Source organism: Vitis vinifera, chromosome 1 (genome assembly GCF_030704535.1).
Source record: "Vitis vinifera cultivar Pinot Noir 40024 chromosome 1, ASM3070453v1".
NCBI lineage: Eukaryota > Viridiplantae > Streptophyta > Magnoliopsida > Vitales > Vitaceae > Vitis > Vitis vinifera.
Genome location: NC_081805.1, coordinates 23,365,473 through 23,384,759, shown reverse-complemented (window position 1 = coordinate 23,384,759; position 19,287 = coordinate 23,365,473). Strand labels below are relative to the sequence as shown.

The 19,287-nt window shown below is 32.6% G+C and overlaps 3 protein-coding genes across 3 annotated transcripts; 1 reads left to right on the top strand and 2 right to left on the bottom strand.

Annotated features, from left to right (window-relative positions):
* Positions 1-1,754: 1,754 nt before the first annotated feature.
* On the bottom strand, positions 1,755-3,409 carry LOC100252708 (lignin-forming anionic peroxidase). Its single transcript, XM_002269109.4, has 4 exons — positions 3,046-3,409; positions 2,754-2,945; positions 2,478-2,643; positions 1,755-2,361 (listed from the first exon to the last, which is right to left on the bottom strand). Exons 1-4 carry the CDS (start codon positions 3,286-3,288, stop codon positions 1,967-1,969), a joined length of 996 nt encoding a protein of 331 aa, XP_002269145.1. The 5' UTR covers positions 3,289-3,409; the 3' UTR covers positions 1,755-1,966.
* A 4,608-nt stretch (positions 3,410-8,017) lies between these two features.
* Positions 8,018-9,676, bottom strand: LOC100247600 (lignin-forming anionic peroxidase). Its single transcript, XM_002269133.4, has 4 exons — positions 9,315-9,676; positions 9,023-9,214; positions 8,747-8,912; positions 8,018-8,630 (listed from the first exon to the last, which is right to left on the bottom strand). Exons 1-4 carry the CDS (start codon positions 9,555-9,557, stop codon positions 8,236-8,238), a joined length of 996 nt encoding a protein of 331 aa, XP_002269169.1. The 5' UTR covers positions 9,558-9,676; the 3' UTR covers positions 8,018-8,235.
* Positions 9,677-16,731: 7,055 nt separating this feature from the next.
* On the top strand, positions 16,732-17,305 carry LOC100242472 (lignin-forming anionic peroxidase-like). The gene is made up of 2 exons (XM_010658224.3): positions 16,732-16,794; positions 16,911-17,305. The coding sequence occupies exons 1-2, from the start codon at positions 16,779-16,781 to the stop codon at positions 17,303-17,305; spliced, it is 411 nt and encodes a 136-aa protein (XP_010656526.3). The 5' UTR covers positions 16,732-16,778.
* Positions 17,306-19,287: the final 1,982 nt, after the last annotated feature.

Here is a 19,287-nt window from a genome sequence, read left to right as displayed (position 1 = left end):
TACCGTAATAGAAAAAATAATTACAAATTTACGATAGTTTTTACCAGATATGAGAGAAGGATATTTGTTTTTTTAAATCGTTTCTTCAAAAGATGATTTATGATATTTTTTTATAAAAAAAAATCATCTTTTTAAATTATTAAAAATGAGAATTGTGTCTAGAAGAGATGATTTTCATAAAAAAAAAATTAAGCAATAAAAAATCGTCTATTGAAAAGATGATTTCCATAAAAAAAAATTAAGTAATTGAAAATCGTCTCTTGAAAAAAAAAAAAAAAAGCAATGAAGAGATGATTTCCATAAAAACTAATAATAATAATAAATACAAAATTAAAGCAATAAGAAATGAGATAAGAAGTGGGCATGCTTCTAGAGAAGAAGTTATGATTAATGACTAATAAATGAGGGCGAAAAAAGGCTTTTGGAGTGGGAAATTGAGAGGAACAAAAGGAAAAATTGGGAATGAGTTTATGAAATACGCAGGCTTTATGGAAGACCTGTTTGAGAGAGCTTCTCAATTGGAAGTAGATTTTTATTTAATTAATTAATTTTAAATATCACAATTATCCCTTTTTATATAAAAATATTCTTAAAATATAAATCATAAACATAAAATTCAACTACTTTTACTTTATTGATAATCACTTATAAACGTAGAAACAAGTCTATTTTTTCTAATTAAATGGTTCCATCATACATTTTCAATGACTAGGTATTATATTCTTAAAATAATTATTTAATAAATTAATAACAAATTTATTTTTTATAAAATCATTTTTCACATAAACAAAAAATAGATAAATATTATTTATCTTATAAATAAGAAACAATATCAAACTAAATTAATTAATTTTATTTGTTGTAATTAATTGCATTAATTTAAAGAAAAATTGAAGATTAAGAACAATTACAATTATTTAACTTTTTTTTAATTCATTTTACTGTGAAATTTTAACTTAAAGATTAATATTTTTAATCTTAAAATTTATATAATAAAATTAATTTAAAAATTAAACAAAACAAAATTATTTATTTTATAAATAATTATTTAATAAATTAATAACAATTTTTTTTAACTCAATTTTCATATAAAATTGATAGTAGTTTTTTTTTTATAATATATATTTTTAATAATTGTATTATTGTATAAATAGAATAAAGAATAAAAAAAAAAGAAGTGATAACACACACATATTTTTTTTTTTTTTTTGAAAGTCGTCTCTTGATTTCTCATTTAATTTATTTCTAATTTGAAACCGTGTCTTGAAAAGACGATTTTTTTTTTTATATATTTTTTTACACACACACACACATAGATATATATATATATTTTAATTTTTTGAAAATGATCTCTTGATTTCTTATTTCATTTATTTCTAATTTGGAATCGTGTCTTGGAAATACGATTTTTTTTTATATATATATTTTTAAATCATCTTTTGAAGAGATAATTTTTCACTTCCAATTTTTTTCCTCTTTTCTACTTGGATAAAACTACGGTAGATTTTGAATTAATTTTCCTAATATGATAATTTAGGAATTATTTTTTAAAACTGTTGTATTATTATAAAAAATCTGACTCTTGTGTCGGTCATTATGAGTGCGACCGTTGGTCCACAGTACACGCATGAGACTCACTACAGATGATGTAGGGCATTAATTGTTTCCTTAGACAAGGATATTAGTATAGTCAGCATAAGCGTTACGATGCGCACAATCTAAAAATAAGGATGCGTTACTAATATATGCAACAGATGGATGCTTATATTTCAATTAGAGTAGAAGACTGATACAAATTAATAAGGGAATTTTCCCAATGCCGACAAACAACAGTAACAATGTACTATAAAATACAAAAATCAGAGACTGACTGTACCAACGAAGACAAAGGAAAAAAAAAAACGTAGTTAGTCGACTAACATTAATATTGACACTTGGATTTTGAATGAAACACCTCGTGGAAAAATTAGTTTATAACGTTGCAGAATTTTCTTATCTCTCCAGCAGAGCCAATGAGAGGCTCGATATCTCCCATTTTTACCATGGCAGATGAAAAATCAGAGCTGAAAGTTGAAGGGCTCTTGCTATACTCCGTGACAATACTATCGGTAGATCCTCCGTTAAAAAGTACCTGGTCTGATTGAAGGAGGCCTTTTCTTTGAATGAGATTCTTGAAGTAATTGTTATCGAAAGAATTGGGTGTCACCAAATCCAGGGGTGCAAGATTATCATCACCATTCCCATTATCAGCAGGACACCGGCGCCTCCGAGTGCTAGCAAAGCCAGCATCAATGTTAGTTCCATTGCCGTATATTCTATCGCGGAAGGTCACACATCTTGCTTGGCCTATTGTATGGGAACCTGCATATTTTAATGAATTAAATACTTATAATTAGCAGCCATGTGTAGGGTGAGAAGTGACTACAATTCCAACACTACGCAGTGATTCAGTAAGACCTGTTGAGGGTTCCAATTACCTGAAAGAGCAACCATGTCTCTTGTACTTAAACCTTTGCTACTGAACAAGGAAGTAAGCCTGTCCAGGCCGTCTCTAAAGGTTGGAAGGTTAGTTGCAGCTTGGCTGAGGCCTGAAGTGGTGGAGTCTCTTCTTCCAAGCTTCAGTGTCCATGTTGGCCCCCCAACCTATTTGATTTGAAACATATTCAGAATTTTAAATTAATATCATCATGAAGTTGATGTATAAAGATTAATCAAGTGAGGGTAATATAAAATTAATGAGAAATGATACTTACTGCAACAGATGCATCTCGTGCTGCCACTGCAAGAATGTCTGCACAGGATACAACGCCTGGACAAATGTTCTCCACCTGAGACTTGACATTGTCTATGACTTCGAACCCTCTAACTGAATTGTTATTGTTAGGTGCATTTTTCTCACTTTGAATGGTGGGGGAATCATCAAGCAAGATTGATGCATCACAGCCCTGAAATATAATTAATCCAAAGATTTAATAACTTTCTTCACCAAGAAAAAAATTTCTGACCGAATCAAATGGAGTTGGAAATATGGGAATTAATGAATACCTGAACAAAGCAGTCATGGAAATGGAGACGAATCAGAGATGCTGCCATTCTACGCTCGCGGGATACCGCAGTCCTTATGGCTGTCCGGATGGTACTGAGTGCACTTGGACAGGTATTATCATAGAATGACGAAGAAAGCTGAGCTTCACATGGCATGTTTGAGAGAATCAATAACCCAGCAACAAGAATAAATGCATGAGAAACACAGGAAGGCCACGTTGAGCTCCCAGCTGCCAAGCCCATTTTCCCTCTTAGTCTTAGCTGTTGATTGTGCAAGAGGAGGAATGGAGATCTCTATGAGACTGTTTCACAATATATCTAAACCCCTAGAAAAGACAGTCTGTTTCTTTCTTTTTGTGCTATTGCTAAGCAAGTAGATTTGATCGGAAGTGAAAAGGCCTCATACCTTATTTATAGTGGTTGATGGGGAATAGTAGCAGGTGGGTTGATGACCTGTTCATCAAAGTCGGCATCATAGTGGAGACAAGCAACAGCTTTAGGGACACCATGTTTGAATAGTTCTATACCTCATAGTACCCCGCCTTATGAAACTTTCCTTTCTCAAATGCCCAACCGCTGACTTGGGTTGATTCTAAATTTCATGCTCCATTTTGAAGGTTGAAAATGTCAACGAAAGCAGATTACAAGAAGAAAGACGACAAAAAGTAAAAGGAAATAAAATAAATTTGAATCCGATTATTTTTCTTTTTATCATTATTATCTTGTTTATTCCATTATTTTATGTAGTCTAAAACTAAAACCTTCAAAATTTATAGGTTTTATGTTTTATAGTTCACTTTTTACTCGGCTATGAAATTGGGTGTAAAAACCTCAATTTGTCTTATTCTAATTTCCTTTTGTCAGTCTTTTGAATCAAAAGCTAATTACTGGTACGCTACACGTGGAAGGTAAAATTAGGCTGACTATATCTATGGCAGCCATAGGCGTATGGGGCCATGGGCCATACGGCATCTCACCATCAAAATTGAACAGTGGCGACGCGTTATAGCTGAAAAATACGACCCATTCGGAAAGGCCATTACTGCATCACGTGTCTCTTACTATGCACTTTTACATGATATTATTTTTCAAGAGTGCTACAAAAATGAATTATTAATACCATTGTCCTAAATTAGTTATAAATACATATGTATAGATGTTATGCCAGAAATCCGATTCCAGCCATCCACACCATGTGTAGAACTGCAGCCAGAACAGTCCAACTCCAACACCACGCAGCACTGCAGCCACAATAGTCCGGATAGCACCGATAGTGAAGGCCGCATTGCAACATTTTTTCAGTTTTCTCCACCACACCAAGCCATTCAATTAATGGCACCAAGACATAATGGAAAAAAATAAATAAATAAATACATTTCCCAGTTTGTTTAATTCTCACAGCCAAGGATTTCCTATCTTTATTATTTATTTATTTATTATAGATCTATTCATCTGAATATATGAAATTTCTTTATCTCTATGAATGAATCCATCTATCTGCATATGTTTTTAGCTTTTGACTTAAAAATAAATCAATCGATGCCTAATCTAGATTTGGATTCAAATTTACTTGTAGTTCAGAATGTAAATATAAAGAATGAAAAAATATGAGGTATTTTAAAATATAATAATTATATATAATTTTGCATATCTTTTATAATATTTTATATGACATAATAGAATTGTTCTCTCTTATCTGTAGATGTAAACATGGTTCATCAAATTAACCGAAAGGTGAATCTCAATGATAAAACACACTTAAAGGGGGGTGAATAGGTGTTATTGACCAATTTAAAAGGTCTCCCAACATAAGTTATCTAACCTTAAGATTTTTACAATTTTTCCTTCTCTTTACAAACACTTCCAAACACAAAGTAGAGATCACATGCAAATATGTATGTAACAACACTCCCCAACAAGATTAAAAGGCAAGTCACATGCACATATTCCAACGCTCCCCAACACAATTCCTTAAAACAATTTTTAATTAAGAACAAGAGTATAATATCTCAAATATACCTATGAACAATATTCAAAAACAACATTCAATTTACCTAAAGACAACTCATATATCTATTTTACCTCAACATTCAACCAAGTTTTAGATGTCCAAATTGTCTAAGATAACTCGAAACTGAAAATGAGATTAAGAGGAGAATGAGAGACAATGAGACCACCAAAATTTACGTGGAAAACCTCCAAAGAGATAAAAAAAAAAAAAAAAAAAAAAACATGGGCTTACTGATAAAAAATTCCACTATGAAAAACAATTAAGGTGTACAAGAATTTGCCTAGCTCAAGATCTCCAATCCTTCACGGACTACTTGACAAGCATCTTCACACCTCTACACCACGTCTTCATCTTCAGGAACATGCTTGGAGTCCTTCCGGCCTTCTGCTTAAAGCTTCATCAAGAAGAAAATGGGTTTTCATCCAAACCCAAAATGATTGAGAGATGAATGTTCAAAGAACTCAACCCATTTTTCTTTTCAAAAAATCCATTAAAAAATTGTTTGAAGACTTGCATGAGATTTTCTTGGAAAGCAACAACTTCAAAAAGGGAAGGGAATCAAGAGCACAAGAACCGACTGCTGCTATCTCATATCCAAAAATAGAAGGATTTTAATTTAAAAGGATATAAAACCCTTAATATAATGGATGGAAAAGGATAACAAAAAAGAGTAATTTGGATCGATTTGCCCTTACACTTGGATCGATCGAGAAACAGGGTAACATAAAACTCTTAGCAAAAATATTTTTCCTATGCTTCCATAACTCTTTTAAAATGGTTCAAGACAATCAATATTTTGAACATAAGGTTGATTCAAATTCATTTAACACAACTCAGCTACTTACCTTGGCCTCTTAGCAAATCCAGTGACTTGATCTTCATAAGTCAAGTAGTTTGACAACGAATTTAGAGAACCATAACTAGTAGACACTTAGGTATTTTATCTGGAATTACCAACTTGACTACAACACTCACAATCTCCCTCTTTGGCAATTCTGGGGCAAAACCTTTTACAATACGAATGAGTACAAGCAAGTAAGCCCCACCCAACTCTCATACCTCACTCGAAACCACACCTTAGGTACTACAAAACCTGCAATTAAATCTCAAGAAAACGATTAGTTGCACTTATAAGAAACCATTAAATGTACACAATATCTCCAAGAATCTCCATAAATTTCAAATGAATTCTCACAAGAATAGCCACATTCAGACATATAACTATTTTCATTCAAAATGATCAAATATGTCCAAAGATAATAAGTATGGATTCAATACCATGTCAAGTATCCATAGATATACAAAAATAAAAAATAAAAATGATTATGATCATCATCCAATATGTAATATCCATGTATAATTATGTCTCCCCTTCCTGTCCAAGAAAGAAATAAATGTCACCTAAGAGTTGTCCAAAATAATGCAAAGTGTCTAGAAAACAAAAGTAAGATGTCCAAAAAAAATGATAATCTATAAACATGACTAAGAGAGATGCTTGTGGACAAAATCTTCAAGAGCTTGCAGTTGATCCATGTTGTAGAGTATTTTTCCATTAATTAGAGAGAAACCTTTTTCCATATGTGATTGAAGTTAGGAAAACTACTTAGAAAACAAAGTGGACTGTGTAGAAATTTTCGCATCCAAGGCATAAAACCTAAGACTTAATTGAGGTCCTATAGTTAAACCTAAGTCACCTTCACCAATTGTGTCCTTATCTCTAAGACAACACACCTTCTTCCTAGGAGAAAGGGCACCCTCAATTTGTCCATTGCTTCGATTCCAAGATAAGGTATTAATGGGACCCATTGGTTTGAAAAATGATGAATTTGTAGGAAGTCCCACCTCGACCATTTGGAAAATTTTCGTTATAATATGGTCAATTTTATTTTATTTTTTTCTAAAAAAACAAAATTTATAATTTTTTTAATCTTTTTCTTTTCTTGTATATATATTTTCTCTTTATTAATAATCCAATCTTGAAAACTTTAGTAAACTAATTTTAATGATACTTGACAAGATAATTAAAACGAACAAATCTTTAGGCAAATCTTTGGGTAAAGAGTCTATTATTACTACTTAAATTTAATTTTCAAAATTTGAACAATTTAAATAATAACTTTGCCTTATATTTTTAACCCATTTAATATTTATTTATAAGTCCTATTTATAGTCAACAAAAAAATGCTTTTAATATTCATTAACATTTTACTTTGAAAACTTATTTATATCTTATTAAAAAAAAAAATTGATGTCTAATATTTGTGAAAATATTATTCCCAAAATTGCCTCCATCCATGGCTTCATAAATTGGAAGCATGAGGGTCGAGAGCACCATCAAGTGGTTGAGTGTGAGTTGCAGCAAAGAACAGACGGTGACGCCTTTTAAATTAGTAACTTGGGGAGAACCAGGCAATTGGTTTTGTTGCCTTGGGTTCGCCACCAGGCATTCTTTTTGTGTAAGTTCAACAATTTGGTAGTCATTGTTCCACTTTAAATTCTCATTTTATGAATTTACTAATTGTCTTTCGATTTGAATTTTACTTGGAGTAAAATTAATGGGGGAATTGCAGTGTTTTTGTATTTATGCTTAGGAGTGTGTCAATCTCCTCGGTTACCCTAAGGCCAAGTCCAGGCTTGTTGGGGCAAGAAAGAACCCTTCTTATTATTGCCTCGTTGCCCTGTTGCTTACAAATGCTCGAATAGACAGGCGAGGGCAGGGTGAGTTAAGAGGACAAGACAATCCCGTGGTCCAAACTGGGTTGGCCAAAGCAGTGAAGGGAAAGTTAAGGACTCTAGTGTCAGTCATTATGAGTGCGACCGTTGGTCCACAGTACACGCATGAGACTCACTAAAGATAATGTAGGGCATTAATTGTTTCCTTAGACAAGGATATTAGTATAGTCAGCATAAGCGTTACGATGCGCACAATCCAAAAATAAGGATGCATGACTAATATATGCAACAGATGGATGCTCATATTTCAATTAGAGTAGAAGACTGATACAAATTAATAAGGGAATTTTCCCAATGCCGACAAACAACAGTAACAATGTACTATAAAATACAAAAATCAGAGACTGACTGTACCAACGAAGACAAAGGAAAAAAAAAAAAACGTAGTTAGTCGACTAACATTAATATTGACACTTGGATTTTGAATGAAACACCTCGTGGAAAAATTAGTTTATAACGTTGCAGAATTTTCTTATCACTCCAGCAGAGCCAATGAGAGGTTCGATATCTCCCATTTTTACCATGGCAGATGAAAAATCAGAGCTGAAAGTTGAAGGGCTCTTGCTATACTCCGTGACAATACTATCGGTAGATCCTCCGTTAAAAAGTACCTGGTCTGATTGAAGGAGGCCTTTTCTTTGAATGAGATTCTTGAAGTAATTGTTATCGAAAGAATTGGGTGTCACCAAATCCAGGGGTGCAAGATTATCATCACCATTCCCATTATCAGCAGGACACCGGCGCCTCCGAGTGCTAGCAAAGCCAGCATCAATGTTAGTTCCATTGCCGTATATTCTATCGCGGAAGGTCACGCATCTTGCTTGGCCTATTGTATGGGAACCTGCATATTTTAATGAATTAAATGCTTATAATTAGCAGCCATGTGTAGGGTGAGAAGTGACTACAATTCCAACACTACGTAGTGATTCAGTAAGACCTGTTGAGGGTTCCAATTACCTGAAAGAGCAACCATGTCTCTTGTACTTAAACCTTTGCTACTGAACAAGGAAGTAAGCCTGTCCAGGCCGTCTCTAAAGGTTGGAAGGTTAGTTGCAGCTTGGCTGAGGCCTGAAGTGGTGGAGTCTCTTCTTCCAAGCTTCAGTGTCCATGTTGGCCCCCCAACCTATTTAATTTGAAACATATTCAGAATTTTAAATTAATATCATCATGAAGTTGATGTATAAAGATTAATCAAGTGAGGGTAATATAAAATTAATGAGAAATGATACTTACTGCAACAGATGCATCTCGTGCTGCCACTGCAAGAATGTCTGCACAGGATACAACGCCTGGACAAATGTTCTCCACCTGAGACTTGACATTGTCTATGACTTCGAACCCTCTAACTGAATTGTTATTGTTAGGTGCATTTTTCTCACTTTGAATGGTGGGGGAATCATCAAGCAAGATTGATGCATCACAGCCCTGAAATATAATTAATCCAAAGATTTAATAACTTTCTTCACCAAGAAAAAAATTTCTGACCGAACCAAATGGAGTTGGAAATATGGGAATTAATGAATACCTGAACAAAGCAGTCATGGAAATGGAGACGAATCAGAGATGCTGCCATTCTACGCTCGCGGGATACCGCAGTCCTTATGGCTGTCCGGATGGTACTGAGTGCACTTGGACAGGCATTATCATAGAATGACGAAGAAAGTTGAGCTTCACATGGCATGTTTGAGAGAATCAATAGCCCAGCAACAAGAATAAATGCATGAGAAACACAGGAAGGCCACCTTGAGCTCCCAGCTGCCAAGCCCATTTTCCCTCTTAGTCTTAGCTGTTGATTGTGCAAGAGGAGGAATGGAGATCTCTATGAGACTGTTTCACAATATATCTAAACCCCTAGAAAAGACGGTCTGTTTCTTTCTGTGTGCTATTGCTAAGCAAGTAGATTTGATCCGAAGTGAGAAGGCCTCATACCTTATTTATAGTGGTTGATGGGGAATAGTAGCAGGTGGGTTGATGCACGACCTGTTCATCAAAGTCGGCATCATAGTGGAGACAAGCAACAGCTTTAGGGACACCATGTTTGAATAGTTCCATACCTCATAGTACCCCGTCTTATGACACTTTCCTTTCTCAAATGCCCAACCGCTGACTTGGATTGCTTCCAAATTTCATGCTCCATTTTGAAGGTTGAAAATGTAAACGAAAGCAGGAAAAGGAAATAAAATAAATTTGAATCCGATTATTTTTCTTTTTATCATTATTATCTTGTTTATTCCAGTATTTTATTTAGTCTAAAACTAAAACCTTCAAAATTTGTTGGTTTTATGTCTTATAGTTCACTTTTTACTCAGCTATGAAATTGGGTGTAAAAACCTCAATTTGTCTTATTCTAATTTCCTTTTGTCAGTCTTTTGAATCAAAAGCTAATTACTGGTACGCTACACGTGGAAGGTAAAATTAGGCTGACTATTTCTAAGGCAGCCATAGGCGTATGGGGCCATGGGCCATACGGCATCTCACCATCAAAATTGAACAGTGGCGACGCGTTATAGGCTTATAGCTGACAAATACGACCCATTCGGAAAGGCCATTACTGCATCACGTGTCTCTTACCATGCACTTTTACATAATATTATTTTTTAACAGTGCTACAAAAATGAATTATTAATACCATTGTCATAAATTTGTTATAAATATGCCTAAGATAAATATATACGTATAGATGTTATGCCAGAATCCGATTCCAGCCATCCACACCATGTGTAGCACTGCAGCCAGAACAGTCCAACTCCAACACCACGCAGCACTGCAGCCACAATAGTCCAGATGGGACCGATGGTGAAGGCCGCATTGCAACATTTTGTTAGTTTTCTCCACCACACCCAAGCTGTTCAATTATTTAGTTTCCTAGTTTGTTTAATTCTTACATCCGAGGATTTCCGATCTTTATTTATTCATTTATTTATTATAAATATAGTCATTTGAATATATGAATTTTTTTTTTATCTATCTACATATATTTTTAGCTTTTGATTTAAAAATAAATAAATCAATGCCTAATCTAGATTTGGATTCAAATTTACACTTAGAAGAGGGCGAATGGGTGTTTTGACCAATTAAGCAAATTCTCAGCTCAAATTAGCAAACCTTAAAAACTTTTTGAATATTTTTCTTCTCTTCATACAACCTTAAAAACATAAATTATAAATCACATACATATATGAATGCAACAATACTCCCCAATAATATTAAAATGCAATTCACATGTACATGATCTAACATTCCCAAACTCAAATTAACTTAAACTAAATTATGATAAAAACAATATCAATATACCTCAAAATGTCAATGATCAACAATCAAAAACAACTGCAAAGATGATTCATAGTCATTTCTCTTCATCATTCAATCAAATAATAGACAATCAAAATTATAATAAATTGTTGAAACTGAAAACTGATGTTAAGGAAAAAAAGAGAGATAATGAGACACTATAAATTTATATGAAAAATCTCCGAAGAGATAAAAAACCATAGGCCTACCACTGATCGAAAACATCCACTATGAAGAATAAAAATTTAATAAAAGGTTTTACCCAACTCAAGTCAACCAATCCTTCCCGGACCTCTTGATTAATATTTTCATTTTTACCTTCTCACCTTCTTCTTTCGGAGCACACTTGGAGTCCACACCAAGCTCAATCTCGACTTCTTTTTGAATTCATGCAAGAAGAGAATGAGTTTTTGCACAAAGAATGAGAGATGAATGTTTCAAAAGTCAATCCACGTTCATTTTTAGAAAATCCATTTAAAAAAATTTCTTGGAAAACATATTTAGTAGATTGATTGACACCCTACTGAAAAATGACTTGGGCAAAAAAATTGGATGAATGATCACAAGAAACACATTAAAAAGCTTTTCATAGACCAAAAAGTGATTCAACAAAGTTAAGAAACATAGGGATGACACACTTATCTTCTAGTCAATGAGCAAGTATTGATTCATATTGATAAAAGATGCTACCAAGAGCTTAACTGTAGACGAAATTAATAAACATAGAGATTGGGGAACGTTCTAAATTTATCATATGAATAGGTAAAAAACAAATGATTATCAACACTCTAACAAAGAAGCTTAAGCCTAGAGAAGACTCATTCATGACACCATAAAACAGTGAGAATGTTAGTTACTTTCCACTTATAAACATATTTCCATCCATGAGTCAAAAATCATTTTCAAGAACACTCTTCCTAGAGAAATTCAAAATGATGTTCCATGAGGTCAATTTGCATCTCTTTTGGCTAGATTTCTGTTTAACACAACCTATTGACATCCTTTTAAAATAAATCATACATCATTTGTTTTTCACATTCAGCATTGAAATGACTACACAAACATGGGCTTCACCCTTAGAATCAATTTTTAATCTGAGGATCACTAAGGTGGCCTTTACAACATAACAACACAAGGGATGTCCCAATCTTGCAATGGAGGCTTTTTACACTTGAAACATTGCCAAGGTGTCGTACCCATCTAGGGAAACAAGCTATGTCTCTTTTTCTTTTCTTGTCCTATTCCATTTTTTTTTTTTTAAATTTCAAAGAGAGGGCAAACAATCAAGGATAATCTTAAACACTCAAAAATATTTTGGGTGACTTTACTTTTTAATGCTCATTAGATAGACATAGGTTTGTATTTAGACTTTAAAGAGCATTACTCACCATTTATGTAATCACAAGAACATTGAGCACTCAAGGCAAACAATAGTTTAGGAAATGTAAAGCCCTTAGGACTAAATATCCTTTGTTAGGTGTCCTAATCTCATAAGTATCAAGCTTATATTGTGGAGGTTATGATTTTATAACTAGGTAGAGCTCCTCTCAAATTTATTTCCCTGCCTTAAACTTAGAGAGTGCTTAAGACAAGATCAAAGCCCTTACGTTGGGTAGACCAATTTCATAATCTAAGTTAAGTGTATAATCAAGTAAAGAACCTCATTGTTAGAGTGGTGGTTGCTCCCACTACTAACATATTTAGTCTTGTCCTTAAGAAAATTCATATTCCTTGATAACTTGGCCAACCCACAAATAAGATGGTGATGACCTAAAATCAAAATAGGTCTTAAGATAATAATGAAAGTCCATATTCCTTGATTCCTTGAACTAATTAACTCACCATTGGAGTGGTAATTACTCAAATTAAGATGAACTTGATCTTGGTGGTAGGGATTATGCTACATTTAATTGATCTAAATAAGAATTAAAATAGATATAAATCATAATTATTTTTTTACATAAGAGAAAAATCAAAATCTTTATAAAAGTAATTTTAATTTTTATCCTCTCATATATATTTTTAAAATTTTTATTTAAAATTATAATTACTTAATTCAAACAAGGCATTGAATGACAAATGAAATGTATTTTTCATTTTTATTTTGAATTGTAACATTCTAGACACATTCTAAATATATAAATTAGACTTATTCAACTTCTAAGCTTTGGCACAATTGCTAATTTTGGTGATTGTTTTTTCAACTTAATGTTGAATGTAATTTGCTTTCAAATTTTAGGTGTTTGTTTTTAACTCTTATTTTACTTATTACATTTTATTTATTTTTCAACTAAGTAGAAAAAACCAAAATATTTAGTTTTTTTCCTAAATATTAAAAACAATTTTTTTAAAACAACCAAAATATAATCCCAACATAACTTTCATCCTATTAATACTTAGTACTTTAACATAAATAAAATAATAAAATGGTTAAATTCACTTTATCCCCTTAACCTTTTATGTGTGTTATACTTTGCCCCATTACAGTCAAAAGCCAAAACTTTGCCCCCCTAAATTTGTTAAATAGAAACTCTTTACCCCAAACTTATTAAAAAATTATTTGAAATGTAACAAAAAACATCTATTATTCAAGTTTGAAGTTCTCATACTTTCAAGTGTATGCCAAAATCATAAATAGTTATGTAAACATTTCTTCAAAAGTCAAAAATCAAAATTGGTAGCTACTATATTTTGAAAGCATTTAGGAAATTTTACTTCAAGGTTGTTAATTGAAAGTTTTAAATCAATGTTCGAATTAGAGTACCGAAAAAAGAACAATCTCTTTCATAATTTTATGAAAGGTTTGTAATTGGAGGTAAAAATATTGCTCTTTAACAACTTTGGAGGGCAAAGTATTGAGTTTTGAATGTGAGGGGGTAAACTGTAAAATATATTAAAAGTTGAAGGAATAAAGTATATTTAACCCTAATAAAAAAAAAAACAAGTTAATACTTAATATTATTAAGTTGTATTTAGAGTTAAATTGTATTAAATTTTATTTAGATTTTACTAAAAAAACCACACACCACTTCAAACTTATTATGAGCCTGAGGCTAAAGGTTCGGCGGTGAGCCAACTTCATGTAATTTTTTTTATCTTTTTTGTTTATTAATTGTATTTGCCTAAGTTTGGGTTGAGAAGCTAACACAAATACATTTATGAAAATATTTATAAATTGACTAAAGTTGATTTACTTATTTGTGATTTTTAGATTATTAATATTGGGGTTTGATTAAATTCTAAAAATTAATAGACCTATAGTTTTGGAATAATTGAATCTAAAAATTAATTCTATTTCATTCATTCAAGTACCAATCCATTAAGCATAACTATCTACTCTATCTAATCTATAATCTAGACTTTAGCAGTGTTTAGTAAGAGACATAGAGGATGGAACAAAGGCTTCAATATTAAGGTTCGAATGGGTCATATATTTCAGCTAAAATGCGGTGCTATTTCTCAATTTTGATGGTTTGATGCTGCAATGGTCCATATCTCTATGATTAGCATAGAAATGTACAATCAATACAATTTGACCTTACACATATAGCATATTGGAGATGCTCAAAATCTTCTAGGATAATTGAACTTTTATTATATCTTTGTTAGATACAAAGAGAAATTTCTTGTAGGGAGGAGAACCTCTATGAGAATTTTTACAAGAGTTTCTAGTGAATACCAGAGCCATCCCCCCAAATTGCTTCATGGTGAGGGCTTTATATAGGCCATTGCTTTGTTGTTGCTGAAGGTTGCTATAGGCTTTTCTTTTGTTAACTTTGATCATATGAGGACAATAGCTATTGGGCTCAACTTTTTAGGTGCAGATGGTCAATCTATCATGGTTGCTATAGATTGTTGTATGATTTGTTGACTTTTGAGTACATAAAGACAAAAGTAATGAGGCTCGTCTTTATAGGTATAGTTTGGTTAGTTCAATCCATATGTAAGGAGGTCGTCCCTTTTCATGGTCCTCATTTTGGGGTGAGGTGAATTTGTGCACCTTTAAATTTTGAGGTAAACCATTCTCTTGGTGGTTCATCCTCCTAGTGGTTCAATTTTTGGTACCTTCACATATGTTTTTAGAATATAAATGAGAAGTCAAAGATAGAACTCACACTATATAATTGAAATCGCTTTCATAAATATTTAAATTAAAACCTTAGGTTATTCAAATCCGTAGGAATATCCAAATTTGTTAACATTGGAACTGAGATGGTTCTTTAAGAAACATGGGATAGACTTTAGTTACCCTTTAAACCATACAACAAATATTATAATCAAGAATTATTTTGATAGTGCTTTTAAAAAGTACTTATTATATGAAAAATATTTAAAAAATAAATAAATTATTTAATAAAATTTAGAAAATATTTTTTTTAAATTTAAAAAATCGCTTACAATATATTACAAAAAGCAATTGATGGAGAATTATCTTAAAACACTTTTATAAAAAACAACTTTGACTGGGAGCGTATTGATTAGAAATACCATTAAACTCACTCTGATTTAGCATTTATGACAATTAGTATAATATGAATTGATCATGGAGTAGGATAATGACTAATGAGAAAACTATTCTTCTAATAATTTTCTAACTCACATGTATAGGAAACTTCTTTATGAAACATAGTTTTTTGAGAATTTATTTTGAACACAGACTATTTTTTAGAATAAATTTTAGATGTTTTAAATTGTTTTGTATGTAGTGTTACGAGGAATAATTGTAAATATGAAAGATTAATATTTAAAATAGCTTTTGCGTTGTACATAAGTAAGCAATACCTTTACGGAGAATAATCTGAAAAAGTCTAAGCTATAACGCGATGCCACTGTTCAATTTTGATGGCAAGATGCTGCATGGCCCATACCTTTATGGTTGGCATGTAGCAGTCAACCTAAATTGACCTTCCACGTGTGACATATGCTTTTAAAGGGACGTTATAATAAATGATATGAGGTTTTTTTAACCTAAGGTTTTAGTTTTAAACTTAATAAAATAATGGAATAAACTTAATAAAAAGAAAAATTATCTGATTCAAACTTATTTTATCTCCACTTTAACATTTTCCACCTTCAAAATGGGGCATAATAAAATGTAGAAGCAACCCAAGTCAGCAGTTGGGTACGTATCTGACAAAGGAAAGTTTCATAACTCGGGGTACCATGAGGTATAAGACTATTCAACCAAGGTGTTCCTAAAACTCTTGCATGTCTCCATTATGGTGGCGACTTTGATGAACAGGTTATGCGTCAATCCAAGTGCTCATCTTCCCCATCAACCACTATAAATAAGATATGAGGCCTTTGCACCACTGATCAAAACTATCTTGCTTAGCAATAGCACACAAAGAAAGAAACTGTCTTTTCTAGGGGTTTAGATATATTGTGAAAGTTTCATAGAGATCTCCATTCCTCCTCTTGCACAATCAACAGCAAATACTAAGAGGGAAAATGGGCTTGGAAGCTGGGAGCTCAAGATGGCCTTCCTGCGTTTCTCATGCATTTCTTCTTGTTGCTGGGTTATTGATTCTCTCAAACATGCCATGTGAAGCTCAGCTTTATTCATCATTCTATGATAATACCTGTCCATTTCACCACTTCAGGCGTCAGCCAAGCTGCAGCCAACCTTCCAAGCTTTAGAGACGGCCTGGACAGGCTTATTCCCTTGTTCAGTAGCAAAGGTTTAAGTACAAGAGACATGGTTGCTCTTTCAGGTAATTGGAACCCTCAACAGGTCTTACTGAATCACTACTTAGTGTTGGAGTTGTAGTCACTTGTCACCCTGCACTTGTCTGCTAATTATAAGTATTTAATTCATTAAAATATGCAGGTTCCCATACAATAGGCCAAGCAAGATGCGTGACCGTCCGCGATAGAATATACGACAATGGGACTAACATTGATACTGGCTTTGCTAGCACCCGGAGACGCCGGTGTCCTGTTGATAATGGGAATGGTGATGATAATCTTGCACCCCTGGATGTGGTGACACCCAATTCTTTTGATAACAATTACTTCAAGAATCTCATTCAAAGAAAAGGCCTCCTTCAATCAGATCAGGTACTTTTTAACGGAGGATCTACGGATAGTATTGTGACCGAGTATAGCAAAAGCCCTTCAACTTTCAGTTCTGAATTTGCATCTGCCATGGTAAAAATGGGAGATATCGAACCTCTCCTTGGCTCTGCTGGAGAGATAAGAAAAATCTGCAACGTTATAAACTAATTTGTCCACGATTTTTTCATTCAAAATCCAAGTGTCAATATCAATGTTAGTGGACGTACTGACTAGGTTTTTTTCTTTGTTTTTGCTGGTACCGTCATTCTTTGATTTTTGAATTTTAGAATGCATTGTGGCTGTTGTTTGATGGCTTTGGGAAAATTCCCTTATAAATTTGTATAATTCTTCTACTCTTATTTAAATATGACCGTCCATCTGTTACATATTTGTAATGCATATCCTTAATTTAAATGTGATACAGTCAAAAAAATTATGTTCACATAACCAGCTGTGCTAACAAAATTAACAAAATTTTCTTTGTAAATCATTCGTGGTTTCTAACCATTGAAAATCTTCGTCATTTAACGACTTCAACCTTTTATGCACTTTTCATAACAAAATGTTATATCCACCTTCATCATCAGTCACAATTTAAAATGCAACTTGGGTACCTAGTTTAGGTTAGGTTAGTTTAGTGGCCAATGCAAACTCTAATCTTCGCATTTAGAAAATTAAACATTGCATTTAAGTCACTCTCAATTAAAGTCTAATCCAACTTCATTTTTGAATCTTGGATTGAGTTAAGGTTAGACTTAACTCGGGTTAATCAGATTGATCAAATTGTTGTAGTTAGGCATGATTGGGTAATGTTGAATCGATTCATAATGTATTTTTAAAACTTCTTTGTATATATTTAGATCAGCATTTAACAGGTAAATGAGGTAGGATTTTAACATGATAGAAGTAAAATAAAATATATGTATCTTTCTAATAAGATTAAATAATAAATGGCATTATTATAGTTTTGATTTTTTTCCTTTAAAATTTGAAATAACAAATAAAATAAATAATATTATATAAGATGACATAAATAATAATAAATAATGTATAAATATTAAATCGTATTTAAATTGAAGTTGTTCAAACCCTGACCTGAGCATAGCCCAAATGAAGTTTACAACGAGAGAATTTAACCCAATTTGAAATAGAAAAACACGATTTTCCAAATATACCTAAAGATGATCGGACCAGCCAACGCCCTTATTTGGTACAGTACTTGGTCCAAATGCCAACCCCTAAGCAAATGTTCAAACACTTTTAGATGCCCACCAGATGTCAATGTCAATGTCAAGGAATGTTGTGCCCTCCACCTCAGGCTGTGACAATAAGCTATTCGTTATACAAGTTTCTACTCACAAGTAGAGTTGGAACGTACTTGGAAAAATTATGTAGGTCTGAGTCCTTTAAGCAAACCCACCAATGCCCATGAGAGACTCACTTGCCATTATAACTTGTTATTTAACGATTTGCTCTCAATTGTATAGATATTATCTGCTTCGAGTCTAAGGAGTCCTTACGACTTTAAAATACATTTATTTGGTTAATAAGATTAGTAGTTTTCTCCGACCCCTATTTAATGTGGAATATCATAAATACTCCCCTATATAGATATAACATTTTTATTGTGTCTTATGAGATTGTTAGATTAAATAGATAAATACCCTAAACGAGACCAAATAAACCCCCATACTAGGGTCGGGGATTGACTTTCATACTATTTGTAATGACTTGCTCCCAATCGTATAAATATTGTCCGCTCTGAGCCCAAGAAGCCTTCATGGCTTTAAAATAAATTTATTTGGTTAAGAGGAACTCATATTTATAGTGTCAAGAACTTTATCCTCTATCTCATGTGGAATATCATGTCACCTCCCTAGTTTGGAAGAATTGAGCCTATTTTCCACACCTTGTCCTATGTTTAGATTAAACAAATTTTAGGATCGAAGATATGTTTGATGTGTTCATCTTGAATACTATATAATATATTATTTGTGGATTTTTTTTATTGCTAATCAATATATATACTACCTACCTTAAAAATTTGGGCAATAATGCTGAAATCAATTTTATATAAATAGAGTAAATAGATCACAATCATTAATTAATGAATTTTTGTAAGTTGCATATGAGATTTAATAATCCATTTC

Bases quoted from the DNA above. Each gene is read 5' to 3' on its own strand.
- LOC100252708 (XM_002269109.4), bottom strand. From the start codon at position 3,288: ATGGGCTTGGCAGCTGGGAGCTCAACGTGGCCTTCCTGTGTTTCTCAT. The intron at 2,644-2,753 runs GTAAGTATCATT...CAAATCAAATAG, and splicing joins CACGAGATGCATCTGTTGCA to GTTGGGGGGCCAACATGGAC. The intron at 2,362-2,477 runs GTAATTGGAACC...TAAAATATGCAG, and splicing joins AGACATGGTTGCTCTTTCAG to GTTCCCATACAATAGGCCAA.
- LOC100247600 (XM_002269133.4), bottom strand. From the start codon at position 9,557: ATGGGCTTGGCAGCTGGGAGCTCAAGGTGGCCTTCCTGTGTTTCTCAT. The intron at 9,215-9,314 runs GTATTCATTAAT...ATTATATTTCAG, and splicing joins TCCATGACTGCTTTGTTCAG to GGCTGTGATGCATCAATCTT. The intron at 8,631-8,746 runs GTAATTGGAACC...TAAAATATGCAG, and splicing joins AGACATGGTTGCTCTTTCAG to GTTCCCATACAATAGGCCAA.